Genomic DNA, 15606 nt, shown 5'->3' on the forward strand with positions numbered 1-15606 from the left:
AGCTCTTTTGCATTTTTAGCAGGGGAATTTGTCCAATGTCATTGCACTGAGAGATTCTGTAAGTTTTTGCTTTACTATTGATACCTCCCATAGAAAACCAGCTGCAAAAAAGTCACAGAAGCTCGTGCATGGGGTTCTTAATGTTTACAATTGAGTGAGTGTAAAGAAGGTTGAAACAGAGGAAAGCACATCTGGCAGAAAGGAGAATAGAACAGATGTGGCTCAAAACAAGTGACATTTTTAAAAAAATTCAAAGTACCACCAAAGGTGATTCACAAACCAGTAATCTCCAAATGGTCTGTGCTACTATTCCCTTATTCTGGGGTAGAAACATACAGGATGTACTAGTTTGCTTCTTCTACATCACAGTAATTGAGGCACTCCTAACATGAACAACTTTATTCCCTGCACATATTCTGTATATAAACCTCCTTTGCTGCACCTACACAGTTTCACCTGAATTTCCTGGGACTTTATTTATACTCAGATAGCTCTTCAGTCTCCATACAAAGCAACCTGACAGCCCTGCTGCTGAAAATTTTGTGCTTGTAGTAAGTGTAGGACATCCACCTATAGTACATACAGCAAGGGCCACAATGATCCATTCAATATCAGTATCCATGACTGATTAGCCAGCAGCTCTTCATTGATCACAAGAGGCACAGGGGAGGGACAATTTGATTTACCCAGAAGCCAGGCTGCAGGGCACTGGACCAGATCTAGTACCAGCTATTCTTCACTCTTCTCTCCTGTGTCTAGCAGGAAGGAAGAATTGCCTCTGGCAATTAAATGGCTCTGGGCAAACATCCGTGGGATTATCTGGTCCTCTGTATGGCATTTATGGCTCAGGCATGTAGCTGTGCCCTTTTTAGAGTTTGTTGTCATTTCTAGAGGAAAAGTAGAAAAAAATATACTGCCAGGATTTTTATTATTATGACAGGAATCTATAATTTGTAACCATGTACACACCCCAAGCCCTTTGAAAACTTTGGTAGTTTCTTGATCTGAACCAGCTAAGGGGTGGCTAAATAAGCAGGGAATTCATAAAATAAAACCTGATTTAAAGGACAGAAATGAGTCAAATTTCTCCTTTCCTGCTTTGGAACAAGAAACCTTTCCAATTCTTGGAAATTGAGTGTTTGTGGAAGACTGAGGGCTACAGTGGTAGAGTCTCAGGTCAGCCACATCCTTACTGTGTGGGTTTTTTCATGCTCTTGAACATTTGTCCTAATTGCTAATTAGCTGTATAAGGGGTGGGTAAGAAATGAGTGATCTTAGTTATGCTTTCAGGGGAGAAACTAGGCTGACACAAGCTTCCCAAGACAATCAAGCCCATTTAAGCTGTGGGAGGTTACCCAGCCCATGTTAGGAAGGCAAGGTGCTCTGGATGCTGGGAGAAGGTCCATATCCCGAGGCTGCAAGATGGCCTTATGGGGAAATGCAGGGATTTGTAGATGGTTGAGACATGTGAGGAACTGGCAAAACATGAATGAGAGGTGCTGCATAGAAGGGACAGGCTGCACCTGATCTGTAGCATAGACAACCTGTGTTACTGGAAATTGAAGGGCTTTCAGAGGAACATTTCCACTAGAAGCAGGGGAAAGCTGACAAATGCAGAGGAGTATCCAGTTTTTGAACTCATGTGATCTGCAAGGTGCACGAGGCTGACATTCAGTTTACCTCTGAAAAAAAACCAGGGGGAAATAAACAGCACAATCACAGAACAAGAGAAAGACAAAATAGACAGAATACAGTGGCAAGGATTTGGCACATGCAGTATTAAGGAATGAAGCAAAGACAAACTTACAAGTGTTTTTGTACACCTGCTAGAGACTTCAAAATCAAGCCAGAACTCAAATGCCTGGTCCAAATGGCAACCCTAAGACAGAAGTTGTCTCAGAGACTAGAAAACCAATGAGATACAGCAGTTCCAGCCTCACAGGAACGACTGAGTAGGATGTAGAGGTGGAGGAGTGATGCTGTATGTGAAGGATAAAAATGTTACAGCACAAAAATATTACAGGAAAGGAGAAGCACCCTTAAAACCTGTGGGTGGAAATCCCATTTGCTACTGATAAAAATGCTATAGTAAGACTGTACTATCCTTTTTGAGTTCTGTGAGAGTGGTCAGTGATGCCAGAGGAGCAGTAAATGTGGGATGGTGGCATGAGTGGGAGCCTGCATACTGGCTGGATCAGTGCCTCATTAGGATGAGATGCAGAAGCAGAATTTTTGGTTGCAATAAATCCCTGCTTCTAGGACGAGCTGGTTGAGGAACCCACAGAAACAAATTCTAGAGAGAAGCACAAGGATTTTGTTTGAGGGATGTTGGTGGGAAACTGCGCTGAGGTTGAGATCCTACACCATGATCTCTTTTAACACTGAAAGAGGAAAAAGCGGGCCCTGTGCCTCCAATATGGGAGTATTCAGTTTCAAGGAAGGCAATTAAATAAACTGAGGCAAGCATTAGAAACAGTTACCCCCAGCTGCAGCACTGGCTCCATAGGGGTCTCTGGGACCACAGTCTGGTGCCCATCTGGGCAATATAAGAGGTGCCCTCCTGGGGACAAATTGCTGGCTAGGAAATCCCAGCCCAGTTTTGCAATGAGTAACAAAGCAGGACAAACACAGTTATTCAGCACTGCAGTGATGTGCTGGTGTTTCCCTTTGTTTTCTGCAAATCTCAGAGAGAGAGAGAGACATGGACATGTGGCTCAAACAGATCCAGCCATCAGAACAATCTGTTTTCCCACGTGGCTTAGGGCTCTGACCCAAGAGGGACTTTTCTGATAGTGTTTTCCTGCTGCTTCAGTTACTGCTGAAAGAGATTGTTTAATTGGTCCCTCTGCCTGGTTTCTATGAAAGCCAGTCACTGCAGCTTCAGACTCCAGGCAGATCCCTGCCTGAGCCACAGTGGCATCAGCCCATGCCACCTGCAGCTAGACAAGTTGATGAGAGAGAAAGACTCCACCTCACACTTGCTCTTTATTGTAGGAAGCATATCTGAATAGATTTCCCAGTAGTAAGATCAGTTGTAAAACCAAATCACAGGACCCCAAAAGAGAAGGTTTTTCTTTCTTGTCTGCTGTTTTTTCAGTTTGTTTTCCATTTGCTGACTGCTGATTTTGATTCAGCAGTGTGAAAGGTGACCAGAAAAAGATCAGAGGGGAACAACAGACTGAACTCATTATTTTTCTGGAAACTTTTTGCTCAAATCATAATGCACCATGCTACTGGTAGACTTTCCTTAATTATTTACTCCTTCCTACCAATTTAACAAGCTTTAACTCATTTTCTGCAGAGATTTTCTGTACTCACTGCCAAATGCTGTTACCCTAAACAACATTTGGAACAAAATACGGAATTTCCATAACTTGGAATTTTAAATAGACTTCAAAATATAAATAATCCTTCGTGGTGATGCTGCCCAATTCAGCAGGCAGGTCTGCAGGCCCTTGGGTGTTGCTACCACAACATGAAGCAGCAGCTCCATAGGTAACACTTGCACAAATTGGACTCCTGAGGAGCTCAGAGATCTGCAGGGTTGGCAGCACCAGTAGTGGTGACAAGGAGCTTGCTGGCAGCAAGTGAGGATGACATGAAGAAAGCTGCATTTTTATTCATCCTTGGAATTCACCCTCCAGCTTTGTACACATAGGCAGCAATGAGATTCCCTGCCCCATCTGAAGTTTATACAAAAATTCATTCATAGGCTTTACATAAGAGGTTTATGTAACATAGAGATTTACATAACATAATGCACCAAAGGCTTTATCCTATGAATTTTATATAAGTTATGTCAAGTAGACAACCATGTGATACATTCCATAAGTTTGTATTACAAAGTAACGATTTTAGTAAAATTATATTAATATAGTGCAGAATTCACAAAGACTAGATAAAATATAGCTCAATATCTGTGGCTGCTCAATGCTGAACTGTTTATAGTAGTCTTAAAAAAAAATCAGTGACATTTGAGACAAACTAGCATTCCCTCTGGTCTCCAGAGGTGATAAAAGGAGTTTGCTTGTACTGTATGTCGAACATGCAGAGTCCTTGCCATGATGGTAAGCAGATGAGTGACTGGCAAGACAAGTGGCACAGAGTTAAAATTGCTCTGCTGGCAAAAGCTGTCTTCAGTCCAGCTCTCATGCTGCCTGTGTTGACCCTGCCTGGCAGCCCAGGCACGTGCACAGCACTGCCCCTTTCTGCCAGGCAAGGACTGCTAGGCATATTGCTCCTGCATCAGCAGTGGTGGCAGCTGGAAGAAAAGTACCCTGCCACCTCCAAAATGGTAATTTGAAAGGCTAAATGTGAACATTCCTTTGACCATGTTCACAAGTTTGGGTCAGCAGCCAGGCCCAGCTCTTCTGACCTATCCAGTCTGCAGCACCATAGTCTTCTCCCTGTTCTCAAACTGAGTTTTAGACCCCTTCCAAGTGTACTGAATGGGGTTATTTACTCAAGTTGTAGATTGCTACCCACTGAGCCCCATGAAACTGAAAAAAAATTAAACACTGGGATTTAACATTTATCTTTATTTCTATCTTATTCTCATTATTTTTCTCTAATTAATAAATTGGCACTGAGTGACCCATCTACTTTCAAACAGACCAGAGCTCATTCACTTCTATTAGAAACTGGGATTCCTGGCAGAGAGACAGATGCTGAAGTGCTTTTAAATTTGGAGGAAACTCAGCATAAATGTGCCAAAGCTAAAGCAGGAAAGCTTGTAAGGTTTTTTTACCAAAACTATTGCTGTGATACAGCTCCTGATGTGGGTAGGTATGGGGCTGACTCCTGCTCCAAGGGCTGCCCTCTGATGGAAAGGCATTTTGTCTTTGTAAGTGCTGTGGCACTTACAATATTTTCCATACAGATGCCCTGATGAGGTCCCCAGTTGTACCATGGCCATGTACTCAGGAGACCAACCAAAGCATAGTTTAGTATTGTCCCCCTCAAGGTTGACTGCAAAAGCACTCAGCTACTGCAGAGACCAAAGGCTCACTGAGAAGTCTGTTCATTGCTCCTTAATCAGCAGCACCAAGGGAAGGAAAGCAAGGTATTTATCCCTGCGTTGGCCATGGAGAGGGAAGGAGATGGATGAAGATGGGAAGAGCACAGCTGATGACCAGGGAGAGCTGTTTGTGTCTATGTCTGGGCGATGCACAAAGAGGCCCGGGGTGCAGCTTTGAACAGGAAGAGTCACCTTCCTCATTCAAAATTTAAACATTGCTGGTCTGTCCCCATCTGCCTTTCAAAGGCCCTGAGCTGGGGGTCTCCTGGAAGGCAGTGCTGAGCTCACCCATCAGCGAGTGGGGCTGGGATTTGCAGGAGCAATTAAGGTGGCATCAGCAATGCCACCAGCATTGGTCCTGCCAGGAGACCTGAGGAACTGCTCTGGGTACTACAATCACTGCTGGGCCAGTCTGCAGAGGGGAGGCTCAGTGGCAGGGTGGGTTTATGATCTAGAATCCATTTCTCTTAAAGTACTGGGCTCGCCTAATCACGCCGTTGACGTAGTTGTAGTCTCTGCTGCACGGGTCTGCCTCGTAGACCTGGACATTGCCCATTTTTGCATGGTAGGTGCAGATTCCCCCTGGAAAGAGTTGAGAAGGAGTTGTTATGGGCTTGTAAATAAGAAATAGAGATTTAAGAGCAAAAATCTGTAGCAAAAAACGCTATGCATCTCACCAAGCAAGAACTGCTTGACAAAGTGTCAATTGTGCATTATTGTTGAAAAGTGACTGATTTTGTAAAATCTTTATTGCTGTAGTTTAGGGGCCCATGACTCTCCAAATGCAGGGGGAAGTGGAACACTGTTACCAGAAAAGGGTGTAATCAGAGCAAATAAGGGCAGTAGCAGAATACGGAAGGAAGAGTGAGAAATAGAATAGAGTGAACAAACCAGCACACAGATAGCACATGGACTACAGGGAAACCTGGATCGCAATCTTCCTGAACACCATTTAATTGTTTGCCACAATAATCCTGTTGTGTGTGATGCCTCAGTTTCTGCATTTTCCAGTGGCTTTTATTTAGTTGCTTTCTATCTTATTTATCCACCTAACTAGTCATTTCTCATTGCCAGTCTGCTGGTCTGGAACTGCTTCTGTTAAACTAGAAAACTCTGGTTCTGGTTTGTTATTTCAAGGCTTTGGGGGTTTCTTTTGTTTGTTTGGTGTTTTTTGTGCTTTTTTTTTTGGTAAGAGATGCTGTAAAATCTGCCCCACTGGTGCTCTTTTTCCCTTAAAAGTAACACCAACAGGCACACAGCGCTCCCAGCAGTCAGTCTGTCCTTTCCTAGCACAAAGCCCATTTCGTACCTCTCAGCTGCCGGTCCCAGGTCCAGGTAGGATGCCTTGCCCGTACTTCATTAATGGAAAGAACCAGGATATTTGAGCACTGATTTATGTGTTCTTCACTATCCCACGCCACATAAGGTTGCAGTTGCTGCCTGCTGATCTAGGAAAGAGAAGCAAGAAAATGGGTTTCCCTCTGAGTGCCACCCTCTCTTCATTGCACTCCCAGACTTTGATCATTGAAGTGACCTTATTCAGGGATTTAGAGGGGTTGCTCTTTCCAGCACAGAGCAGTCATTTGCTAAGATAAAGCCCTGGGGTATGCAGTACATTGCTGTGCTGTTGCTCACCCTTATCACCCTGGAGTACCTGCATCAGGCCGTACTTCTGCCGTCCCCGGTCCCAGCCGTTGTCCAGGAGCAGGCCAACCCGGCTCTCCTGGGACATGATGGCACCAATGAGCGCTGGGTCCAAGCACAGGTTTCTGGCTACTCTCTTAATTGGGATCTCATATCTCCTCAGACGTACGAGGTCTGCCTCAGCAGCTCTCCTTATCATGGCATATCCTGCAGTGTAGGAAAAGGCAGACTTACACACACCCCTGTCCAAACCCCTGGCTTCCCCCTGGAGCTGCTGTGTCAAAGGAGTAACTCAAGTGTTTAAGAAATCACATCTATAACAAGTTGGGCAGTGGGGTTTGAGGTACAAGCACAGCTCTGTTGGCTCTGACCATGGCCAGGGAGCTGCAGTTCCACTACCCAAGGATGACCAGGGGAACAGGGAGGCTTCCTAGGTGGTGGAATGCATGGTCCTCTTCTGCTACACTTCTGGAGTCAGAAAAGTGAAGTTTCAAAATGAATTTGAAAAATTGAAAAGTATGTTACCATAAACCGACCACACTGCAATAACAGCTGTGTTCTATTTCTAGAGAGCAAGAATCTTTTTATTGGAATTTTTTCCAATTTTGAAAGCAAATTTTGAAGTTTGGAAACAAGCAAGCAGGTTCAGATCTATTCTTGAATGCCCGCAGTTAGGTGTCTGCCCTGGAAGTGCCTACGTCTGAGGAACATGGCAAGATCCCTGGAGATATCAGCAGTGTGAATGTGATATAGTCAGCTGTGTGGTGACACCAGGCAGTAACACCAGGAAGTAAAGAGAGAAATGTGAAGGAGTTACCAAAGTGAGTCAACCAGAGGTAGGATGGCTGCACACCTGGGACTTTCCTACTGTAAAGTGTGTCTCTGGCAGGTCAGCACTGGCCAGCTCATCCAACATGCCAGTGCTCACAACCTGGCTCTGTGTATGTTACCCTTGGAGCAGACAAGCCCTGGGGCTTTGTGAGAAGTCTGATGCTGAAGTCCTGGCTGATAAAGAAGCTGTTTTAACTGAAAAGGGGTGGTACTACTTCCCTTTGCTTTGGGGCTGAAGATCCTGACCATGGGACATGAAGTTTGCCCTTCTACTTCCCATCAGGTCTGTGGAGGCTTCATCTGCTGTTTTTGGAGAGGAAGTGTTGCTTTCTCCCTTTTTGCTGACTGAATAGCTGCACCACATTTAATTTGGCAGTAACAGAAGGTAAGACATGTCTCTGTCAGGTACAAACAAGTTGACAAATCAAGCAATAAATGATACATACCACAATCAGAGGTTCTTACAGGTGTACAGGAGATTGTAGGGGCTTGAAGAGCACTTATATCACCATAGCAACTGTAACTCATGGATGGAGCTGAAATATGAAACGGAGGTGTTTGAGCATAGAAGATCTCAGAGCAGTATTCAAGCCCTGCAAGTACATACAAGTCAAGCACAAGAGAGTCCAGACCTGCAGCCCACATCTCCGTGTGTTGGCTCTTCTTGTACAGCTGCCACTGCTCTCCATCAGTAATGTCACCAAAGAAAGGTGGAGAACAGAAATTGACTCTTTTCTAGTTGAATATTGAAGCAAATGGATCTAATGTCCATTTAGATGAATATGCACCTGCCCCTTTAGGTCTAAAGAGGAGAACCAGAACCTCTGCATTTATTTCCGAGGGCTGTTCCCATTCAATGCCCCCCAGTGTTTGGAACCACTCAGATGATGGCTGGCAGTAGCTGAGCACCCTGGCTGGGATTGTCTCCTGTGTCCCTCAATAACTTGGTAAGGAATTAATTCAGGAGAATGTTTGCCTCAGTCTAGGAAAATTACCCTGTGTCCTCAGTAACTGAGGAACAAATAGTCTCCATCAAACAGATTGTCACTTTTGTGAGACATTTCTGAGAAGGCAGGGATACTGGATAAGATTAGGTGGGAAAAACAAGAGGAGACATATCTGTGACTCCCCTGGTTTCAGTCCCATCCACCAGACCAGGTTTAAAAGACACGTGGGCAGCAAGCAGCTTCATACAGCAGCTGAGGACCTTCAGCCACACAGGATCTTACAGGGTCATGCAGGAGGGGAGCCTCAGGCCTGACTGCACCTTTCCTCTCCAAGGTCCTTCTGCAAACAATTCCCAGTGTGCTTTTGACAGCAACCCAAACCAGTCTCACCAACAAGGGCTGAAAGACCCAGCAACAGCAGTGCAGGGATCATGGTGATGGCTCTCCTCAGCTGTCCCAGGAGACCTGGAAGCACAGGGGTTTACAAAACATGTAGAAATTACTGCTGATTTTCAGCAGCACTCTAGCAAAGTTGGCATGCCAAAAGCTTCCACCCCGAGGCACCAGACAGGGATAGCATTAGCTGAAAAGGGATTGGGCAATAGAGGTACAACAAGGGGAGCCTTGGGGAGATTTGGATCAGGGAGGTCCCTGTTGGCAGCCTGGACTAGCAGGGGCTTTTTTAGCCCCTCTCAGTTGTCATTGCTTGCTCACAGGCCCCTCCTGAAGGCCCAGAGTGTATCCTTCCAATGAGCAGGTCCACTAGCTTTGCTTTCATTCTATAGGTGCTTGAAGTCTAATGTGCTATAAAGCACACACAACCTCTGCCTCTCTGTTCAAAAAGGATGGCTCTTTTCCTTAGCTTTTGGAAAAACTTGTTTTCAAATATCAAGAACAATGATCCTTAATACTCTGCTAAGAGGATTCAAGGCAACTCCAAGATTTATTTGGTGAAATAATACTTCTCTGTGTGATATTGGCAGATAACCACTTTACTAATAAATGTGTGTGTTGTGCCTAGTAATAAAATTCCAAAATGTCATCAGATGATTGCTATCAAATGCAAAAAAATTGACTGTATTTGCCTTGCTGATGAGGACATTTAAACTGAGCAGCTTTTAGGGCTTGCAAATGTGTTTTTTTTTCCCCAAGAAGATTTCAAACACAAAGCACACCATGAGTCTTGTAGGCAATTAACACTAATCCTGTTAACACTTGAAAATACATTATCAGTTTTAATACCATGTGACCATTTTTCTAGCCTGCAAACCAGATTATATGGATGCAGAAACACAAATAATCCACTGACATAATTGGAAGGACTCCCTTGTCCTGACTGAGCTTATTCAGGCCAGCAATGCCCACGTCCAGATCAGGGTATACTCAGGAGCTCCATTTGAGCTCTAACACTAAGGCTAAGTATTCACAAGCCCAGATCAATACAGCTTGACCCAACACCTATGTATTCAATGTCATATCCATCTGGATCTCTATTGAAAGCTACAGGATGTAGCTGTTTCCACATGCAGGAATTTTTTTTCACTCCCATCACAAAAACCTCATAGGCCTTATATAGAAACAGCATAACAATCACAGTATTGGCAAAATGATAAATCAAAACAAATTAAGGCTTCTGGATCTAAATAAATATTCTAAGAGTGAATTCAGACTCACCTCTATTCAGTTGTCCTTCCTCTGAGGCAGGTCACTTGATGACTGTTATATATATATATATGTAGGAAAAGGTATCCACCCTATGGGCTTTGGAATGTTAATTCCTACCTAGTGTGATGACTGTTTTAAGTACAATAAGTAATATATATTAAGAGCTTAGAACTCCAATGATTTCTTTCATCCAAAGATTTGCCCAACTAGTGGTTAGTCAGACTTGGTACAACTCTGTGAAAGGAAATAAACACTGGTTTTCCTCCATCAATAAGCACATTGATGCACAGTAAATGACTTGCAGAGATTATTGATGTGAATCAGTGGCAGAGGCCAGGCAGATCCCTGTGTAGTCCTCTCCTTGCTTTGCATCTGGACATATTTCTGGAAGGATTGTTTTTATCTTGTTTCCTTGATGATTTCACATAGTCAAGCTTTTAATGAAGTATTAAACTTCCATGTGAATTTTAACAAGGACAATTAAGGAAAATCATCCCACTGCTTCATGGCTTACAACAAACCTAATTCAGGATGGGCACTTGACTACTTTGAGAGCAGAGGCAGGGTCTAAGTTTAAGATGTGGGGAAGCAGGAGGTTGCAGCAGAAATCAGGAGGAAGAAACTGGTCTCTCAGCAACTGAAGTTAGTGGGGACACACAGAGGGGCTCTGAAAGACTTGCACTTTGCAGCCAAGACACTTTTCACATATCTAAAACATCTGAGTCACTTGGAGAAGGTAAGACAGACTGGGAGGTCAATGCCCTTTGATCCTGTTTTGCTTGCCACTTTTTTCTCTTCCCTAGACTCTGCCCAGCATGCATGGAGGTTAGGAAGGCCAATATTTTCTTCTGGTAGCTTTGTCTTCATTATTTAATGTATCACAAATCCATCTGCTCCCATTGCTCTTTTGGGCAGGTAGCATGTGGCAGATAGGAAATTGCCAGATACTAATTGATATGTTCAAAACCAGGCATTGTTACAGGAGGTTTAGCATAAGGTTTAAGGTGAGTCTTAAATATAGAACTCCTGCTGAAACTTTCCCAAGATTACAACAAAGCTAGGCAATCATTCTTCATGGACAAACCTGATATCTCATTGTGGTATCACAGACTAGACTATCATGTAATCCTTTTACTGTGGTTTAACATTTTGAACAGCAGAAGGAAAAGTTTGACATAATGTAAGGTGCACACCTCTGTGGTTTTGTCATGGTTTAACACTTAGAAAATAGAAACATCACATGTACAGTGTGCTTTAATCCTTTCAAGGGAAATAGCAACTAATTAAATGCTGGAGGGAAGGGAAACCAGGAGAAATTATCTGGGAAAAGCTCACAGTGCACAGCTTGATGGTAACAAACCCAGTAGCTATATTCATCCTCTACAAAGTAAGACAATTTATATTAGAAAGAGATGTATTCTCCCAGATAGATTTTAACAATTTAGTATTAACATCTGGGTATTCTTTATAAAAACAGCATCATGTTAGTGACAAAATACTAACGTTCCTCTGTCACTGAGCCTGTGTTCATATTGATAACTTGGGACCAATAACCTTAGGTAAGATTTATTTCCTAATCTGTTGTCCAATAGTCCTTAAGATAAAGTTTTGAATTTAAATACTGTTTGTCTTTGCTACTTACTTTTCTCTTTCATTTGTTACTATGTAATCACATTTTTCTACATTTCACAGTAGTCACAGGAATTCTTAATGCCTATTCTGTATTACATTGCTCATTATGTACTCATTGAGTAGTGGATGTTATGTTTTAAACACAAGTTTTTTTAATCTGTGCTGCCATAAGCTCTTAGGTCCCTGGGACAGATTCGCTCATACAAATTCCACTGTAAGCTCAAATAAGAGGCTACTTTTTCAGCAGTGTTATGGACTTTTTCTCGCTCAAAACCTCTTTATCTACACAAATTTTTCCAACTGCCTTTTAGAGTAAAAGCCGAAAGCAAGCTCACTCTATGGAAACATGCCCATATACACTGAATGGAGCAGGGCTCTCAGCCAGTGCATTTGTCCAAGGCATCACCATGTAATGAGAGCTGCACCATGTTAGAAAATACCATCTTCTGCTCAAAGGTCTTTGAGGGGCTGTAAACGCAGAGTGTTGAGTGTAGGTGAGCCACTTAATGAGAATGGACTGCAACTGTCACTAGTAGAGCACATTTTTTCATTTTTTTGATAGAATTAATTTGGAAAATTACATCAGGAGTACAGTGTCAATACCTATTCTCCTTCTGCTGGGTCAGCACAGTATGTGACTGGGAGGGAAGGAATGGAAAGTCAAGGAAAGAGGAGGAGTTCACTTATCAAATAGTATTTGCATCTTCTTAAATTTAAGAAGCAGGAAAAGTTCCTGATTCATGGGCATCCTGGAATTAAGCTGCAGTCAGTGACCACAGACATGCTTTCTCTGTGGTCTGTCAATGACACTGTTGGTTACATTCAGGTAAAGAGAGAGCAGAGTGGACAAAAAATGTTACCTGACACAATAGCATTTTCCACTGTCTTACATAAACTAGAAGGGACCACTCCTGAGACCTAAAATACACCAAGGTTCAGTACCAACAGTTCTTTCCTACTCACAGATTTTCACTTTATATTTTTTCCCCCTTATGCCAAGGGAAGTTTTTCATTCTGCTTAATGGAGAAGCGATCAAAATGGAGCATCATTTTGAAAAGTACTACATGCTGCACATGTTGTTCTCCTTCAGGTTGCAGGTTTTAGCATCACATGTCACTGGGTGGTGAGAATACCATCTAAAATTACTTGGAATGATACCCACATTAATTATTGTCTCCATTGTGAGTTTCAATATGTTTCATAACATCAACAGGCAGATGAATTTCTCAGGTTGTTCCTTTTGTCTCAGATGTAATTATAGGTAGCGCCAGGTATTCAGACTTTGTAACTGCTTTATAGGGAAGCTGCCCATCACTGCTGACGTAGGTTGGATACCTAGAACTAACTGACCAGGTAAAGATGCATCTGTAGCATCATCTCAGACAAATCCTCTACAGTTGTCCTTCTCAGCTTTTAAAGGGACACACCCAGTTTAATAATTAAATTTCCATAGTATTTTCTTTTTTACATCTAGTATATCTGGAAGTAATCACAGAATCATTTAGGCTGGAAAGCATTTCTAAGAACATAGAGTCCAACCATTAACCAATTCCACCACTAAACCACATCCCTAAACACCACATCTACACATCTTCAAAAGTCTTCAAAGTTGTAAGGCATGAGGCTCTCAGTTTTCACTGTATTCAGAAGTGAACAAGTGCTGAGGGTCCCAATCTCTTCCTTTATCTTGCCTTTCTGAAGAATGCAGATGAGCATTGAAGTAACATCCCACTCTACATCTCTCTGGCCTTCACATAAAATATCTAAGGCCAGAAGTGTTTATGAGGGAGGAAAACAAGTGTTTTTATTCTGTTCTCTAAAATGAGGTTTTTAATTCTACTGTAGAAAAGGTGTCTTAGCAAAAAGGTTACTGGATTGGATTCTGTGAGAGCTTGTTCATCTCCCATCTTAAATACAGATCTACCACTTAAAGCAAGTAATTAGAAGTCTGAGCCAGGTTAGGGTCCTGCACATGTGTTGGAGCAATCCCAAGCACAAATATAGGCAGGGGGATGACTGGATTGGGAACAGGCCTGAGAAGGACTTGGGGGTGTTGGTTGACAAGAAGCTCAACATGACCCAGACATGTGCACTCACAGACCAGAAATGCAGCTGTGTCTGGGCTGCACCAAAGTCAGTTGTGGCCAGGAGCCTAGGGAAGGGAGTCTGCTCCTCCACTACAGTCTCATATGGTCCCACCTGGAATAACACATTCAGCTCTGGGCTCCCAAAGTAAGAAGGATGTGCAGCTGCTGGAGCAAGTCCAGAGGAAGGTCACTAAGATGATCAGAGGGCTGGAGCACCTCTCCTATGAAGACAAGCTGAGAGAATTAGGATTGTTCTGCCTGGAAAAGGAAATACTCTGGGGAGACGTTATAGCCCATTCCACTACCTAGAGGGTCAAACAAGAGAGTTGTGGAGGCACTTTGTACAAGGGCATGTAGTGATAGGACAAAGAGGAATGGCTTCAAATTGGCAGAGGGTAGGTTTGGATTTGGTACAAGGAAGAAAGTCTTTGTGTGAGACACTGGCACCAGTTGCCCAGAGAAGCTGTGGGTGCCCCATCCCTGGAAGTGTTGAAGGCCACACTGGATAGGGCTTTGAGCAACCCGGTTTTGTGGAAGATGTCCCTCCCATTGGGCTTGGAACTAAGTGATGGTTAAGGTCCCTTCCAACACAAAACATTCTGTGTTTTGATGATAACTATTAAGGGCATTCTTGTGTGCCTGGAATTAATGATACAAAGCATTGAGGACTGTTAACATTCTAGAAAACAAACAGGAAACAATTTCAGGCTTTTTTCTAGGGCAGTGCACTAACAAAATAAATAATTAGCAAGGAGGAAGTAGATCAGGAAGGTAATTAATGTTGTTCTGTGCATTACAATCACCTGATTTTCATGCAATGAAAGCCAATTGTTACTGGAGATTGCATGGTTTGTGAAGAAGGTAAGTTAATTTTTAAACCTTATTTTTCTGTAAGAGTCCCATTCAGCCAGTCCAGATGCTCCTTGTTCCCTGTCCCTCTGCTGAACGCTTAAGGCTCCCAAGCATGATCCAAGAACAAAAGATCAGAGTAGACCTTTTTTGTGTCAAATGTGGTGGAACCTATTTCAATTTATCCTTTAAATGTGGCTCAGGAGCAACATACCCCTCAGAAGAGTTCTCAAGCAGTCTACTGAAACATCAAGTACCCTCACGTTCCGATTTTTAGAGGCTTTTCTTCAGCTCCAGAGCACAACTCTCACTCTCAAACTGTCATACAGCTGTTCTAAAGAGACAGATCAGGCACTACTGACAGAATTTTCCTTTCAAAAAGTGGGTCACACAGCTATTGTATATGCAATGAGTACAAAAAACATGTTATTTCTGCATCAGCTAGTGCTTGTTTGTGTGTATATGAGAGATGAAGTGACAGCATCCCTCACACTGGTTTGTGAACAACAGCTTTACTCTTATGGAGAAGACAAAGGGCTTGTCTTAGAAGCTGTACTGGTCAAAGCCCAAATTCCTACACGAATTTCTATAGAAAAACCTTCATTTTAGTATTTCTAGGTGGGGGATAGAAAAAAAGGGGTTTACTTGTAACATAGAACTTGAGAGCATCAATTCATCTTTTGAGTTGGCTTCCCTCCACCCCTGGGATACTTGCAGGTAATCCAGCCTACTAATGGGGTCTGAGAGCAGCTACTCAGTTGTTGCCCTCTCCAGAATGTTTCTCATCCTGCCTCTTTCTGGCACCAGACTTCTTCACACTCCCAGATCCCAAAGCTCAACTCATCAGTCCACTTTGGGGTAGATTTCTTGAGTAGAAACATGGCAAAACCCAGGATCATCAATCAGTGACCAAAGAGTGTCCAGTCAAGTCCA

General features: G+C 43.0%; 1 protein-coding gene across 1 annotated transcript; it reads right to left on the bottom strand.

Moving 5' to 3' along the window:
- Window positions 1-3003: 3003 nt before the first annotated feature.
- LOC130254034 (lysozyme g-like) lies at window positions 3004-8901 on the bottom strand. Its single transcript, XM_056493238.1, has 5 exons — window positions 8830-8901; window positions 7939-8028; window positions 6672-6868; window positions 6327-6465; window positions 3004-5599 (listed from the first exon to the last, which is right to left on the bottom strand). Exons 1-5 carry the CDS (start codon window positions 8870-8872, stop codon window positions 5469-5471), a joined length of 600 nt encoding a protein of 199 aa, XP_056349213.1. The 5' UTR covers window positions 8873-8901; the 3' UTR covers window positions 3004-5468.
- Window positions 8902-15606: the final 6705 nt, after the last annotated feature.

Source organism: Oenanthe melanoleuca, chromosome 1 (genome assembly GCF_029582105.1).
Source record: "Oenanthe melanoleuca isolate GR-GAL-2019-014 chromosome 1, OMel1.0, whole genome shotgun sequence".
Taxonomy (NCBI): domain Eukaryota; kingdom Metazoa; phylum Chordata; class Aves; order Passeriformes; family Muscicapidae; genus Oenanthe; species Oenanthe melanoleuca.